This window comes from Girardinichthys multiradiatus, chromosome 9, assembly GCF_021462225.1.
Source record: "Girardinichthys multiradiatus isolate DD_20200921_A chromosome 9, DD_fGirMul_XY1, whole genome shotgun sequence".
Taxonomy (NCBI): domain Eukaryota; kingdom Metazoa; phylum Chordata; class Actinopteri; order Cyprinodontiformes; family Goodeidae; genus Girardinichthys; species Girardinichthys multiradiatus.
In genome coordinates this window covers 45,270,218-45,285,814 of record NC_061802.1, presented here as the reverse complement: position 1 = coordinate 45,285,814, position 15,597 = coordinate 45,270,218, and the positions used below count along the sequence as shown (strand labels likewise).

Here is a 15,597-nt window from a genome sequence, read left to right as displayed (position 1 = left end):
CAGCAGCAGGACTTGAGGTAACAGGACTGTGCACGTCTTCCTGACCACAAATTCTTCAAATAAAAGTATGAAGTAGGCAGATGTGATGTTCGAAGGACTTGCATTAACTTTTGCTGTGATAATACTAACACCGTTAACAGGTAAAACACAGGTCTAATAAAAGAAGAGGTTTCTTATAATTCAATAAGAGACTTTTACATCTACATCTGAGGACCTGCAATAACATTTTAAGGCCATTGAGTCTTTTTGTCAAAGACAGCATCTCTCTATTTTATTCTTCCTAAGGGAGACAGAAAGCAGCCATGGAAGGAGCAAGTTGTTCAGTACAGCAATAAAGTATTTTTTTCATCCCTCTATAGCTCGTAGTTCTTTATTTTTCACTCGTCGTCCCTCTGCCTGCATCTGTACTATTCTTTTAAAGAGGGCATTTGCTGCACTCGACTAATCAATAAATAACTACCACTGTGCTTCTTCTTTTTTAGACCTGTGTAATTCCCAGCACAGTGAAGCAGTGCCTTCTTAGCAGAAGAGCACAACCTTTTCCTCAATTCAAGGAAAGCCCACGCACATTTATAATTAAAACCGATTCATATTTTATCTCTCTGGAGTCTGATATTTTCTATTTTTGTAAGTGAGGAAAGATATAAAGGGAAGGCTCGACAGGAGTCCTGGACAAAGCAGCAGTGAAGAAAATTGTTACCTTTTTACTTAAAGATGCAAAATATAAGATATATTCACATTTTTAAGCCACTGAAGAGGTTCTGCTCAAGCGATTGCACTGTTGTTCATATTCTCCTCTACCTTTTAATGCAGCTGAAAATAATTTGGAAGGTGAGAATGGCCATAATGCTTTTTGAAGGTGGGAATGATCCCTAAAGGAAAAGAACCATATTCATTTATTTGGCCTGTAAAAAGCAGCAAAATGTGATTTTGTCAGGGGATTTGTTATATTTTTCAATTTACTTACCTAACTGTGTGACTGGTTCTGTGCTTTGGCATTAAATCAAGGCCAAACATTTTTGTATCATCCACAAGTGACTCGCACTGCACAGGTGAACTTAAGGATGATCATTGGTTCAGTCTTCACTATTTCTTAAGGAAGCACTTTTCAAACAATGTCCATCTGTGAGCGAGGATGTTTTTTGCTCCTAAGGGTTCTAGTAAAAGTCACGTACTTGTCGATTTCTCCCAAATATTTTTAGAATACACTGTGCACCATGGTAAGATGTTTTAAACTGTCTTCTTTGAGATGTCCAGATGCAACAAACACCATTTCACTGTAGTCCACTTTCAATTAATCTGTGCTCAGTGACCCCTTTTCACTTCTAGTGAAATAATCTTTATTTCGGGTGCGGCGGTGGCGCAGCGATAAAGTGTGCGACCCATATTTGGAGGCTACAGTCCTCGATGCTGACATCATGGTATCGAGTCCCTGCCTGTTGACCTTTGCTGCATGTCTTTCCCTCTTCCCTCCCTCTCCTGTATTAGCTCTTTATGCAGGTTGCACCTTATTTTTCTTATACTGAAAAGGTGTGCAGTGGATAAAAGACCAACTCGTACTCGTACTCGTCGTCTTCCGCTTATCCGGGACCGGGTCGCGGGGGCAGCAGACTCAGCAGAGACGCCCAGATGTCCCTCTCCCCAGACACCTCCTCCAGCTTCTCCGGGTGGAGCCCAAGGCGTTCCCAGGCCAGCCGAGAGACATAGTCCCTCCAGCGTGTCCTGGGCCGTCCCCTGGGCCTCCTCCCGGTGGGACGTGCCTGGAACACCGCCCGAGGAAGGCGTCCAGGAGGCATCCGGTATAGATGCCCGAGCCACCTCAACTGGCTCCTCTCGATGTGGAGGAGCAGCGGCTCTACTCCGAGCCCCTCCCGGATGGCCGAACTCCTCACCCTATCTCTAAGGGAGTGCCCGGCCACCCTACGGAGGAAGCTCATTTCAGCCACTTGTATCCGGGATCTCGTTCTTTTGGTCATGACCCAAAGTTCATGGCCATAGGTGAGGGTAGGGACGTAGACCAACCGGTAAATTGAGAGCTTTGCTTTTTGGCTCAGCTCTCTCTTCACCACAACGGACCGGCACAGCGCCCCCATTACTGCTGCAGCCTCACCGATCCATCTGTCGATCTCCCGCTACATTTTTCCCCCACTGAACAAGACCCCAAGAGACTTAAACTCCTCTAATTGAGGCAGGAACTCCCCTCCAACCTGAAGAGGACAAGCCACCCTTTTCCGGTCGAGTACCATGGCCTCAGACTTGGAAGAGCTGATCTTCATCCCAGCCGCTTCACACTCGGCTGCGAACCGCCCCAGCGCATGCTGTAGGTCTTGGCTAGAGGGGGCCAGGAGGACCACGTCATCCGCAAAAAGAAGAGACGAAATCCACTGGTCCCCAAACCAGACCCCCTCCGGCCCTTGGCTGCGTCTAGAAATCCTGTCCATAAAAGTTATGAACAGGACCGGTGACAAAGGGCAGCCCTGCTGGAGTCCAACATGCACCGGGAACAGGTCCGCATTAGTGCTGGCAATGCGGACCAAACTCCTGCTCCGCTCGTACAGGGACCGGATGGCCCCTAATAAAGGGCTCCCGATTCCATACTCCTGGAGCACCCCCCACAGGGCATCACGAGGGACACAGTTGAATGCCTTCTCCAGGTCCACAAAACACATGTGAACCGGTTGGGCAAACTCCCATGAACCCTCGAGCACCCTGTAGAGGGTATAGAGCTAGTCCAGTGTTCCACGGCCGGGACGAAAACCACACTGCTCCTCCTGAAGCCGAGGTTCGATTATTGGCCGGACTCTACTCTCCAATACTGGTGTGGTGGTCCCCCTTCTTATGAAGGGGGACCACCACACCAGTCTGCCAGTCCAGAGGCACTGTCCCCGACCGCCACAAAATGTTGAAGAGGCGTGTCAACCATGACAGCCCAACAGTATTACTATTAAAAAGTCTCTGTTCAGACTGGAATTATCCTGTTCAGGTTTGATCAATCTGAAGATGGTCAAATGGGGCCCAGACTAATTATAAAACTACAAAACATCTGCTTAGTTTATCTCCGACAGGAAACTGCAAAGTAGTGGGCAACAGTCATGGTATTCTCACAGGGTTCAAAAAGTGTTTCTATGTTGTCTGTTACTGTTTATTTTTCCTACTGAGTTTCCAAAATGATGCCAGATAAAAGTGTTGGAGGCTTTTTTAATGCTCAATCTGTGTTTGAGAACTCATGCAAACAGTGCTGCTGTTCTGTAGCAACATCAGATTTGTGTTTCAAGGGTGTCTGGCTTGCTTTTTCATGGGACAATAAATGAAAAACCCATTTCTCAGTTCATTAATAACTGTTGAGCACAACACTGAGTGTAGTATCAGATGACCTGGCCTCCACAATCAACTAGCCTAAAAGAAATGAGGAAAAGAAGAAGAGGCAGTAAAAAAAAATCCCTAAAAAACATGTTTTTATAAAAGTGAAATGAAAAAAGATATGTTTTAATAATTTTCTTCAAATATGAACTTGTTATGCTGTGATTTTTGGAATAAAGTAGAAAGTATTTGGAATAAAGTAGAAAGTCTTTTTAGGTTGTAGAAACAACCTTAAAGCACTGAATAGTATCTACAGTTAAGCCCACAATTATTCATACCCCTGGCAGATTTGGGATTCAGATCTTTTTAACAACATGTTTGTAACATGAACATTTTGCATTGGCCCAGTAAGAGTCGCAACTTAAACTTGATAGAGACTCTGTGAATGGAGCTTAATAGACAGGTGAAGCAACACTTTTTATTGATTGTTGAAATGTGCAATTGTTTAAATAAAATATCATGGGACATAAATCTAGAATTTTGTATTGGATACAAACTTAATGCTTGAATGAAAATAATTTAAAATCTGAATTTGAAAGGGGTATGAATAATTTGGGGCTTACCGCATATGAGCTTTGAATTTCCCACAGCCATAAGTGCAATTTGTGCCAGTGCTTTCCTATGTGTCACACCCTCTGTCCTTCCACTACTATCTGCCACTTTTTCACTGTTGAATTAAGAAGAGCGACCAGCTTAAACCCCCTCTCAGCCTTTATCTGCACGCTTCTCAGAGAGAACTCTCTGGAAAGCTTTGTGAGAGGTAATACAAAAGCTTCTACCTCAAGGGAAGAGGGACAGCGAAGCAGAGGAAATACTTCTGACAATTCACCTTTTTCTAAACCACAGGGGTGTCCACTTTAAAAGTCTGGACAGAAAATATATTTTTTAATGCATTTGTTAACACAAATAGCATAAAAACACTTGTATCTCACTGTATTTTGTTCTTTTTTGGCAGACCCTTAAAAACAGAAGATTAAGATCCAGCGCATGAGTTGTGAGTAAGAAACATTTATTTAATGTGTGTATATCAAACACACATATCTGTGTTATTTTTTTATATAATGCAATCCAACCATGTTCAAAGCACTTTGTGAATGCTGCTGAAACTGAGTACATTTGATGCCATTTCAGAAGAACTATAATTAGTTTTATCTATCATCTTCTCTTTTGGCTTTTTGGAGGGAAATATCAAAGCAGTAAATTTTTCCTTACCCAGTGGGAAAAATGGATTGCTTGGTGCAATATTTAAATACACTCATTGACAGACAAAGTAAAGCTATAAGTTAAATACCCAGAATGAATGTTCCCAGCTGGAAATGAATTGGTCCACATTCAGAAAAGTGATTGTTATCTAAATGATATGATTTGCACTGAGCTGACACATCGAGAAAGGGCATTAGTGCTGGCATTATGGAAGGAGTGATGTGTTACAGGAAGTTGCCAGACACACCAGACATAGGAGATGCCCTGTAGACTTTAGAGAGTGTCACCAGCACTTGACAGAATTTAAAAGTAAATCCCATTTTGTGTTTGGGACAGAATGGTCATTATGTGCAGTTGCTTGGGATTTGTGGTATTAACAAAAGTATTCATACCCATTTAGCTTTTTCACATTTTGGCTCATCACAACCACAAAGTTTGTTGTATACTACTAAGATTTTATATATGCAAAGAAGTGCATAATTTATTTTGCAAATTATATCCTGTCATGTTGTAAAGATTGGTCCCTATATAAAAATTGTAAGATACAACCACCTCAGGAAAACCACCTCAGTTATGTTCTCTTCCCTAAATTTTCTTTGCTTGAGTTGTGATGTCCGTTTGGTGCTCAGGTCTGCCTGATTTTAATCTCTTAGCTGCTGGAGGAGATAAGCATTGTCATAGTTTGCTGTGCCTTTTGAAGACATTCATAAAGAAAATGAAACACATGAATTGTTGGTCTTAATATTTTGAGGATGAACATTGTGAGCATGGCATTCAAACATCTATTTATTCCAACAAACAATTATCATGCAGGGAGTTGTCATAGAGCAGAAGCATGACTTGAAATCACCCATCCTAACACACCAGCTCATTTTAAACTCTCCGCTCACAGAACTCTGGGAACTTGAAAGGTCAACACGTTGTTTTCCTGTGATGTCACACATGACTGTGTTTGTGGCTGTATCTGTGCATGTTTCAGCATGTGTTACATGTGATGCTTGCCTGCAGTGCGTCTGCTGGAGTGCTTGATTTGATTGCTTACTCCAGTAACCCTGTGAAAAATGTTAATGGAGGGCTGTTAATGTCAAATCTAGTTCAACACCATCTATGCTTAGGCACCACCACCCTTGAGAAAAGACAGATAAACAGGTGGAGAGAGATTAAAAAGTAGGCTGTAGAGTAAAAGAAAGAAGAGTGTAATGCCCACCATCTACAACTGCATTTATGAGTGCCTGCAGTTATTTGTGCCTGAAGTTTGTGTAGGTATGTAGCACATGTACTTTTCTACGGGAAGATGGTGTGAAGCAGTCAGGTACATCTTGTCCCTTGGCCTGTTGACCACATTGGAAACTGTTGCCCTGTCGCAGCTTTTCCACACACGTCCATACAGAAGCACACACTGCTCGCTCTGTTGCTCCTCTGGCCTGAGATTGCTGTGTGCAGCTACTCACACCCAGAGAAGCACTCAGCCGAACAGACACACACAGACAAACTTGCAGTCACATACACAATGATTTATGGCCTCCAATATGGTCAATAAAAGCCAGGGCCAAGATGAAGGACTCTGGGAGCAGCAAGCAGGACACACACATGAAAAAGAAAAAAAACACACACACTCACATCGCACACTGATGTCCATTAGCTAAATATACAGGAGTGAGCTGTTTTCTACTATGTCTCTCTTCATTATGTTCATGTGTAAATCCACTGCTGCTTGTTCTGTTCAGTATGAGAAGCTAGGGGCATATTTACACAGTGAACAGTGCTGCTGTGGAGGAAAAACTTTATTCTACAGAAGTTATATCTAATTTTACAAGCAAATGTATTTCTCTCTAAACAAATTCCTACTTATAAGCAGAGTGAGGTTGGTTGATCATTTGTTCAGCAAATACACCATGACATTTGCCAGAAACACCAGGGGGGATTTTTATCCCTGCCAGAAGTCTTAGTAATACTAAACATATATTTGAAGAGGCTGCATTTTGCTCCTTTTTAACAGTGTATTTAATCAATAGTAAAAATAAAAAATAAAACCTGTTCATGTTAAAAAACAAACAAATATCGACAAATATAAAGTGTAGTAACATTTCTACAGGCTAGATTGATGCAGAAATACTCCAGGTTCAGATTAATACGTTCATAATAAGTTAATTTATTTCACCAATTCCATTCAACAAGTGAAATTTAAGATTAAGATTCATTACACACAGTAATTTATTGCAAATAAATATTTCTTTTAATTTACATGTTTATGGCTAATAAAAAAAAACTGTTAACAAAGGGTATTAAATATAGAAATGTTATGCAATAGCCATCTTATGTTCAACAACTTGGCAGTTGTCTAGCTGTCAGCTATTGAAATCCTGCACAATGAGCGTAACCCATAGAAATTCATTGCTAAAGAAGTCTTTCATTTAATTTAGAAAACAAGCTATCTGGAGGAAGGGTGGGGAGGAACTAAATCCAAGCTGCTTGAGGTTCAAAATGACCCTTCTATAGTCAGTGATGATTTTGGAACCAATGTCATCTGCTGATGTTGGTCCACTGCTTTTTATCAAGTCTCACCCCTGCGCAGCTGTCTTCTAGGCAATTTTAGAAAACCTTACGCTTTCATTTACAATTTATGTTAGAGTTTCTCAACAGCAATAAAATAAATGGATGCTACAGGAAAAATTCTGCTGTTTCGGTCAGGTGTTCTGGGGCAGGGATGCATTTAAAAGTTAGATAACAGTGTCACTCAAGGACTGAGGTTGGAGACATCATATTTATGTTATAATTAAAATACTTCAAAATCATGCTTTTCCAAAGTTCCAAAAAATAACACCAAACAAAGTCGTTTTCAAAGAGTATCATTAAAAAATGTCCTGCCTGTTTTCTCCTGCTATGAATTTTACTTGGAATTTGTGACAGACTAACTCAAAGAAGTGCATAAGTGTTAATTAGAAGGAAAATAACTGTTTTCAAGAAGTTTACTCAAACGATAATCTGAAATTTTATATTAATTCCTCTATGCCATTATACCCCAAAAAAAATCCAGTGAAACAACAAAAGCAGAGATTTAATGGAACAAAATCAGTCGGAACTTTTACATGGCTCCCAACAAATGCAACGATTTTAAAAACATGAACTGGATCCATGAATTTGAATGATTTTATTGATCTGATCAGGGTCACAATTAGGTCTACTGGCTGATGTACTTTTACTTTAACATCTGGAAAATTGGCGCTTTAGTGATCATGATGACACCAGGTGGTAATATCAACATAAAATAGATTTGTTTCCATACAGCACAAGCATAGCTAAAGTTGGGTTAATGAAGGCAGTGCCTTGGTTAGAGAGCTGTGCAAAGCATGGGCTGAGCTCCTGCTGGGTTCACTGGTGTGCCCTGCAGTCCATAGCAGAGGTTTAAGGTGTACAGCACAAGCAAAGCAGGGTTTTCATAACATAAGCGAATAATAGGTAAATCTAACAGGTAAAAAACTAGAGTGCTACCAGCAGACAGCTTTGCAGGAAATGACATGCTAGGACCCAGCAAAAATTTTAAGTGTTGTAAAGGCTGGTTTTACATTTATAAGGTACTTTCAGCTTGGTTGATGCCAGTTTGATAACTATTATGTGTCTATTTACTACACTAGTATTTGTGACAGCATGAGTGTATAACTGCTCTCCTACTGAACCCAGTACTGCTGTTGTTGATTTTGGTTTATGAGCAGTTTAATCGGAAACAAGGCAGCATCAGGATCACCTAAACGACTGCAGATCCTTAGCTGTATGGGATAAGAGGAACATCTGTTTCTGCCAATGCACATTTGTCTAAAAAGGTGTTATCTATGAAAAAACCTCATTGACAGGTTTTATATTTCTGTCAGCAAAGCCTAATTAGAAATAAAATAAAATTATTTCCTGAGAATGAGAACCTTTGATACATTAAGTCAACAGTTTAATCTAGTCTCACAACCACTTCATCTACACAGCTTGACCAAGAAATTAGTTCATTACAGTTTTCTTTGATTCCCTGTTATCAGTCCCAGCCTGCTTTCATGTGTTCCCATGTGTGATGTGTTCGTCCCCTTCCTTCCCTTCTCCCTGGCTTTTGTTTGCCTAATAAATACAGGAGTATCTCTCAGCTGAGAAGTGTATAAGCACTTTTTTCCTTCTTTTTTGAGGCGTATGACACAAGCTGGGCTTTCACATAAAACAACAGCCAATTAGACTTTGTATGCTGAGCCTCTTTCTGGGCCATAAAACAAGAATAACAATGTGAAAGCTGGAGACAAGAAACAGACACTTCCATTACTCATCTACAGTCTTTGGACATGTTTCAGGGGCTCTGTGACATTTTTTTCTTGTATTCTTTAACACTGTAGAATTTGTTTATTCTAATGCCATCTATACTGTGCTTATTTAGCCCCATGTGTAATGCCCTCCTCTTCTGCTGTTTTTACCTGGATCCTCTGCACAGTGTGTCCCAAAAGATAACCTTCAGCAAATGTTTTCTGTACTGTTAATGCCAATACATACTCTGCAAGAGTAGGATAATTTGTACTTTTACTTGAGGTGGCAAGAACAAGGACAAAATTCTTCCTGTCCCAGACATTACATACTTTACGACAACTTGGCTGCAGAACTCCTGGGAAGTCCCCATAGGTTCCTTGCACTAAACCATTTGTATGTAATAGCTGTCAGATAACACGCAAGAAAAAGGTTTGCCCATATGATATGTCAAGAAAAAGCTGCAAGAATTCCCAAACCAGGGTTAGAAAAACATAATGGCATAATTTTTGTTTTTGCAGCCCTGAGAAAGAGAACAAGTGCACCTGTTCTTGCAGAGTATGTATAGGTATTTACGTACACTAGAATACTGATACATAGAATTTATACTCTGCCTTGAGAAGCGTCGGTCTGGCATTTACGCCTACGCTTGAGGTGAGGTGGCGCATATCTTATTTTTAACAATATATGGTGTCAAAAGTGTTATGTTTATGCTGTATTTACATGTCTATCAGACACTGCAATATCTTTTCCCCGTGTTTTTATTTTTATGTACATATGCTTGAAAAGGAACAGGCTTTCAAAGATTGTCTTGAGTTCCATGTAAAGATGGACAACTGTGCACAACTGGCTGAAACGACAGCACAAGCCCGCCAAAAATGGTACGCTTCTGTCTAAAGATGCTGTGCATGACAGAAAAAGCCAGTATAAACCAGGTGTAAGAAAGGACTGAGAGCATCAATGCCCTGGTGAACAATAAAGATTAGAAACGCCTGTAGATGTCATAATCTGCATGTCTTTGGAGTTTTGTGTTTGAGTTCTGTTTACTTTTCTGTGAACTGCCATGCCACTGCATTTCATTTGCTTTATTTCAGTGCATTTATGTTTATTTGATTCATTCTGGTGCTTAGGTGTTTGTTACTTCCCTGGATTCCTTAGATTTTTTAGTTTGTATTTTCTTGTAGATTTATTTTCTCCTTTTTTATGTTCTTTGGGTACTCTCATTGTTTACTTATTTCTGTGCACTTAGATTTTTTTTCTGTTACCTCCCTAAACTCCCTGCTCATCTATGGTAATTAGCCACTCTCCCTCTGTTCCCTGCTTTCCGTCTTCCACCAGTTGTTTCTGATTCCTTTCTGATTAGTTCCCTGTGTTCATTGGTCCATTCTCCACCTTTCCTCAGTATTTACATTCTCTGGTTTTCTGTTCTTGTCACTGGACCGTACTGTTTAACTGCTGACTACCTGCTTCATCCCAGTTACCTAATTTGTGTTCTGTGCCCTGCCTTCATGTAAGTCTTTCAGTGATTATTAATAAAAGAACTGTTCAACTCACCGTGCCGCTCGAGGCTCCTGATCTGCATGTTGGTCCTGCAAACACTGTGTTTCATGACAGAACAGTCCAGTCAAAAGCTCCTGTTCCTCCCTCTTTCAGCCAAAAACGATGCCATCGTCAAGATATTTCCGCTCCTGCTCCAGAAGATCCGACTGGTGCCTCCTATGCTTCCTTGGGTGGTTACACCGAAGCAATCTTACCGGTACTGACGGATCTGACTAATGCCTTCTCTTTGCTCATGGAAGGTCCTGTCAATGCCCTCTCCCCTGCCCCGGCGTCTCCAACCTCACTTCCGGTTTCCGGCTGCCATTTGATTTTCCCAGGCCCAGGTTTCTCAGCTGCTCTCCGCCGCTCCTTTGGCACCTTCCTGTGGTCTCCAGCTGGAGATAGCTGCTGCTGCTGCTGAGTGTACTGCTCCGTGTCTCCAAAAACACATTTTTAGCTCTTTCGTGGGTTCAGGCCTGTATTACTGCAGCTCAGTCATCTCCATCATCTCTGCTTCTGGCAAACTCTTCATCATCATCCTCTCTATTTTTCCATAATGGTGCAGGGAAGTTCTCTACAGGTCTTCAGTGTGCTGTTGATGGTCCAACTCAGCCTTCTCTACACTAGTCGGTATAGCAGAGTCCATGCTGTCTCTGTCCTCTTCTGTGCAAGTCCCATCAAGCTTAACCTGTTGAGCTGATGAGCTCAAGAGGTTAAGGAGAGCCACTCACCTTCATTCCCCTCATGAGCTGATTGAGGAATTGAAGAGATGGAGAAGATTTATGAGACTGCAGTAAGGGCTCAACAACAACTCTGTTGCAGATTATTATTACTCCACCGTAGATCTTCTGGGCTCCTCAACAGGTTCCTCCGATGCGCCTTATGGCTCCTCCAAGGTTACCAGCGCCATCTCTAGAACTTCTTTGAGGGTTTTGCTGGCACTCCCCATGGCTCCTCTGAGAGGTCCTGCACAGCTCCCAAGGTCCTCACGTAGGATCCCGATGCCAACTGAAACTGCCCTACCATAGATCCAAGGCTCCCATGCTCCACAGTGTTTCCAAGGCTGCCGAGCTCCACTGGGGTTCCAAGTCACCATCCCTCCCTTGCAGTTGACTACCTGACGGGGTTAGTCATGAAATGTCCTGGTCCTATAAGTCACCCTGCAGACGGGATTCCCAGAGGGTCATCTATGCTACAGCCTGCAAGGCACCTTCTAAGCTGGCGCTGCACTCCAAGCCACTTCTCAGCTGCCGCCGCCCTCCAAGGCACCTTCTCAGCCACTGCCGCCCTCCAAGGCACATTCTCAACCGTCGGCAGACTCCTAGGCACCTGCTTCTTCGTCGCTGGCTTCCAGGTTTTCATCATCGCCGCTGTCACTGGCCACAAAGATCTCAACGCCTCTGGTCTTCTAAACCCTGTGCCACTTAGGAATAGCTTTCCGGTCATCCGCCTGAACTCTGTGCCTCCTCGGGATGACTTTCAGGTCATCATTCTGAACTCTGTGCTTCCTCGGGACGAATCTGAATCAGAATCCCTTTATTTTCATTTTATAAAAAAGCACAACGAAATTTTAAAATAGCAGCTGTCAAAGATATATACACATACATGCACACACACCACACACACACACACAAACACACAATATATATATATATATATATATATATATATATATTATATATTATATTATTATTACATATATATTATATATTATATATATACATCTCACGGAGCTCTCTGTTCAATCCATCATCATGAGGAGAGTATGGCACAACTGTAAACCTACCAAGACAAGGCCGTCCACCTAAACTTACAGGCCAAACAAGGAGAGCACTGATCAGAGATGCAGTCGAGAGGCCCATGGTGAACCACAGAGATCCACAGCTCAGGTGGATGAGTTGTCCACAGGACAACTATCTACTAGATCAGCTAGTAGATCAGTTCCCGTCTGGCACCAACAACCATGCCTCGTTCAAAGTCACTTAAATCACTTTTCTTCCCCATTCTGATGCTCGGTTTGAACAGCAGTAGATCGTCTTGACCATGTCTACATGCCTAAATGCATTGAGATGCTGCCATGTGATTGGCTGATTAGAAATTTGCGTTAATAAGCAGTTGGACAGGTGTACCTAATAAAGTGGCCGGTGAGTAGATAGATAGATAGATAGATAGATAGATAGATAGATAGATAGATAGATAGATAGATAGATAGATAGATAGATAGATAGATAGATAGATAGATAGATAGATAGATAGATAGATAGATAGATAGATAGATAGATAGAAGCAAATAATAAAGAAAAAATGGGAATGTGATGTTGAAGATGTTAGAATATCACACTTGTATGTATTGATATTGCACTAAGAAAATGAAAATATCTTTTTTAGGTTTTGGATGAATTTGCGGCATTCAGGGCAACAACAGCTCTTGGGTAGAAGCTGTTTTTCAGTCTGTTTGTTCTGGTGTTTATTGCCCGGAAACGCCTCCCTGAAGATAAGAGTTCAAAGAGGTGGTGATCAGGGTGTGAGGGGTCCCTGATGATGCTATGCTTTCTCCGGAGGCAGGTGGGTATTGTAGGTCCCCTCCATGTAAGTGCCCAGGAACCCGAACTCCGGCACCATCTGCGCTCTGTCCCCGTTTATGGTGATGGGCTGAATGTCCGGTTTACACCTCCTAAAGTTGATAATCAGTTCCTTTGACTTGGAGGTGTTCAAGATGAGGTTGTTGTTGGTGCACCAGACAGACAATCGCTCCACCTTTATTCTGTAAGCAGTCTCATCCCACCACTGTAGTATCACCACCGTACTTTATGATGTTGTTGTTTGGGTTGATGGGAATACAGTCATGGGTATAGAGGGTGTAGAGTAAAGGGCTTGGCACACAGACCTGTGTTGAGCCAGTGCTGGTGCTCAGTGCTGAAGACAGGTGGGATCCTACTCATCCTCTGGGAGCGGTCTGTCAGAAAGTCCATAATCCAACAGCAGATGTTGTAGGAGAGACCCAGGTCCCTCAGCTTGCTCACCAATCTGCTCAGGATGATAGTATGGAAAGCTGAGCTGAAGTGCAAGAAGAGCAGCCTCGCATAGCTCCCTTGCTGTTCCATCTGTCCACGCCGTGTGCAGAGCAGTGGCGATGGCATCCTCTGTAGACTGGTTGGCTCTGTAGGCAAATTGGTGGGGGGGTCAAGTGTAGGTGGCAGGCATGAAGTGATGTGACTACGAACCAGTTTCTCAAAACACTTCGTAATGATGGGGTTTAGTGCCACTGCCCCGGTAGTCCCTGATACTGCTAATACTGTTTTTTTGACAAAAGGATGATGATGGAGGACTAAAGGCAAAGTGGGATGGAGCACTGGCTGAGGGAAAGATTAAAGATGCTGGTCTCCCTGATGCCCCCCTTCAAGTCCCAGTTTTATTTCTTTCAGTGGTTCCTTGACCTCCTTGTTCCTCCAAGGCTTCTGGTTGGGAAGAACCCAGATGTGCTGGTTCACTGTGATGCTGTTAAATGTGCTGGATGTAGCCGAGCACGGCTGAGGAGAACACCTCCAGGTCCTGGTGGCAGAAAATGTCCCAGTCTGTGCTTGCAAAACATTCCTGCAGCTGCTGAGTGGGCCAAGTTTTCACAGTCTCTGTTTTGGGGGATGCTCGCTTCTTCACTGATTTACATGTAATCAAAAGCAGCGAGATGTGATCAGAGGAGCCCAAGTGTGGCAGCTGGGTGGCCCTGTATCTATGCTTGATGTTAAAGTAGGCTTTATCCAGGGTCTTTCAGGGAACACCACTGTCAAATCAGCATGGCTAAAATCCCCTGCGATCACATGCACTGCTTCTGGGTGGTTGTTCTCTTGCTGGCTAAGAGGATTTTCCAAATGGCTAAGATCCGTAATAGCAGGACCTTTGGGTGGAATGACAGTGCTACTCTTCCAACTTTCGTGGAAGGTAGAAGGGCCGGCAACTAACGGTGATAAATTCCAGGTCCACTAAGCAGTGCCTATCAATAACCATAGAATGTGTGCACCAACTGCTTTTCACATGGATGCAGATCCCCCCTCCTCTACTCTTAGTTGCGGCTCCTGTCATTTGTTTGTGCTGTGTGTCCTGCTAGCATAATAGCTGTGTCCAGAATGGATGAGTGGATCCTGGTCTCCATGATCAGCGAGATAGAACAGTCCGATTGTTGCTTGCAGAAGCTTCAGCTCATCCATCTTATTTGCAAGGGATCTGGCATTCGAGAGGAAAATACTGGGCATCGGCAGTTTATGTGGTCTTCTCTGTAGCTGTGCCAGAATGCCAGCCCGGCAGCCTCACTTTTGTTTCCTCTCATTGCACTACTTTTCCTGCCTGCCCACGGGGATAAGTATCTGGGTGTCTGGTCCATGTCCGGCAGTACGTTATGAGTGTGTATAAAATTCTCGATTATGTACTCCAGTCCGGAAAAGATCCTGTTGGCTATACAGTAGGTGATGACCACATGGCAGGTCGTGCAGACAAATTACAAAAAACAATTTTGATGAGAATAGCTCCGAGCCGCTGCATCTGTGTGCACCGCCATTACTACTACCGCCTGAACTCTGTGCCCCCTTGGGATGACCTCCCAGCCGTCCGCCTGAACTCTGTGCCTCCTCGGTAAGACCTTCCGGCCGTCCACCTGAACTCTGTTGTTTCTGTTACTAAAAAATGCAAATTAGAACAGCAAGTTTGCTGTACACAGTTTAGCCCTCCTGTTATACACAGAAGTCAGATCGCTCCTCTTCAGACACTAGAAACTGAAGCAAGAGAGAAAAAAATTTGAGTAGTAGGCAAATTATTGAAAACTACATTTCAACAGGCTGTTAATCAGCTGTTCAAATGTTTGAGACCATAGCCTTAAAGTAAAACTGCACATAAATTTAGCTTTTATGTCATTTTCTGTCAGGTATTCTCACTATTGCCCCTTTTCCACTGTCTCGTTTTAGCCGGCGCTGCTCTGCACCACTCGGTTTCGCTCTACTCGGTACAGTAACTGTAACTGTTTCCACTGACCCGCCAACGGCTGAAGCTATGGTGGCTCCAGCCATGAGTGTAGAGCGCTGTGCTGCTATTAATGTTACTGTGTTACATTGTCACATTAATCTGCATGAAATGATAAAAATAAATAGAAAACAAAAACATAAATGAACTAAATACTAATAACGTTTGTTTTAATATATATGCAAAAATGTCTTATGTTTTTATGTCTAAAAT

The 15,597-nt window shown here is 42.6% G+C and overlaps 1 protein-coding gene across 1 annotated transcript in view; it reads left to right on the top strand.

Annotated features, from left to right (window-relative positions):
• The window catches only part of LOC124873382 (inactive N-acetylated-alpha-linked acidic dipeptidase-like protein 2), a 677,436-nt gene that overhangs the window by 68,612 nt on the left and 593,227 nt on the right, over nt 1-15,597 (top strand). Inside the window, exon 2 of the mRNA XM_047373999.1 lies at nt 4,316-4,354. Coding sequence (XP_047229955.1) covers nt 4,348-4,354 — 7 coding nt within the window. The 5' untranslated portion in view covers nt 4,316-4,347. The remainder of the gene's footprint in view (nt 1-4,315; nt 4,355-15,597) is intronic.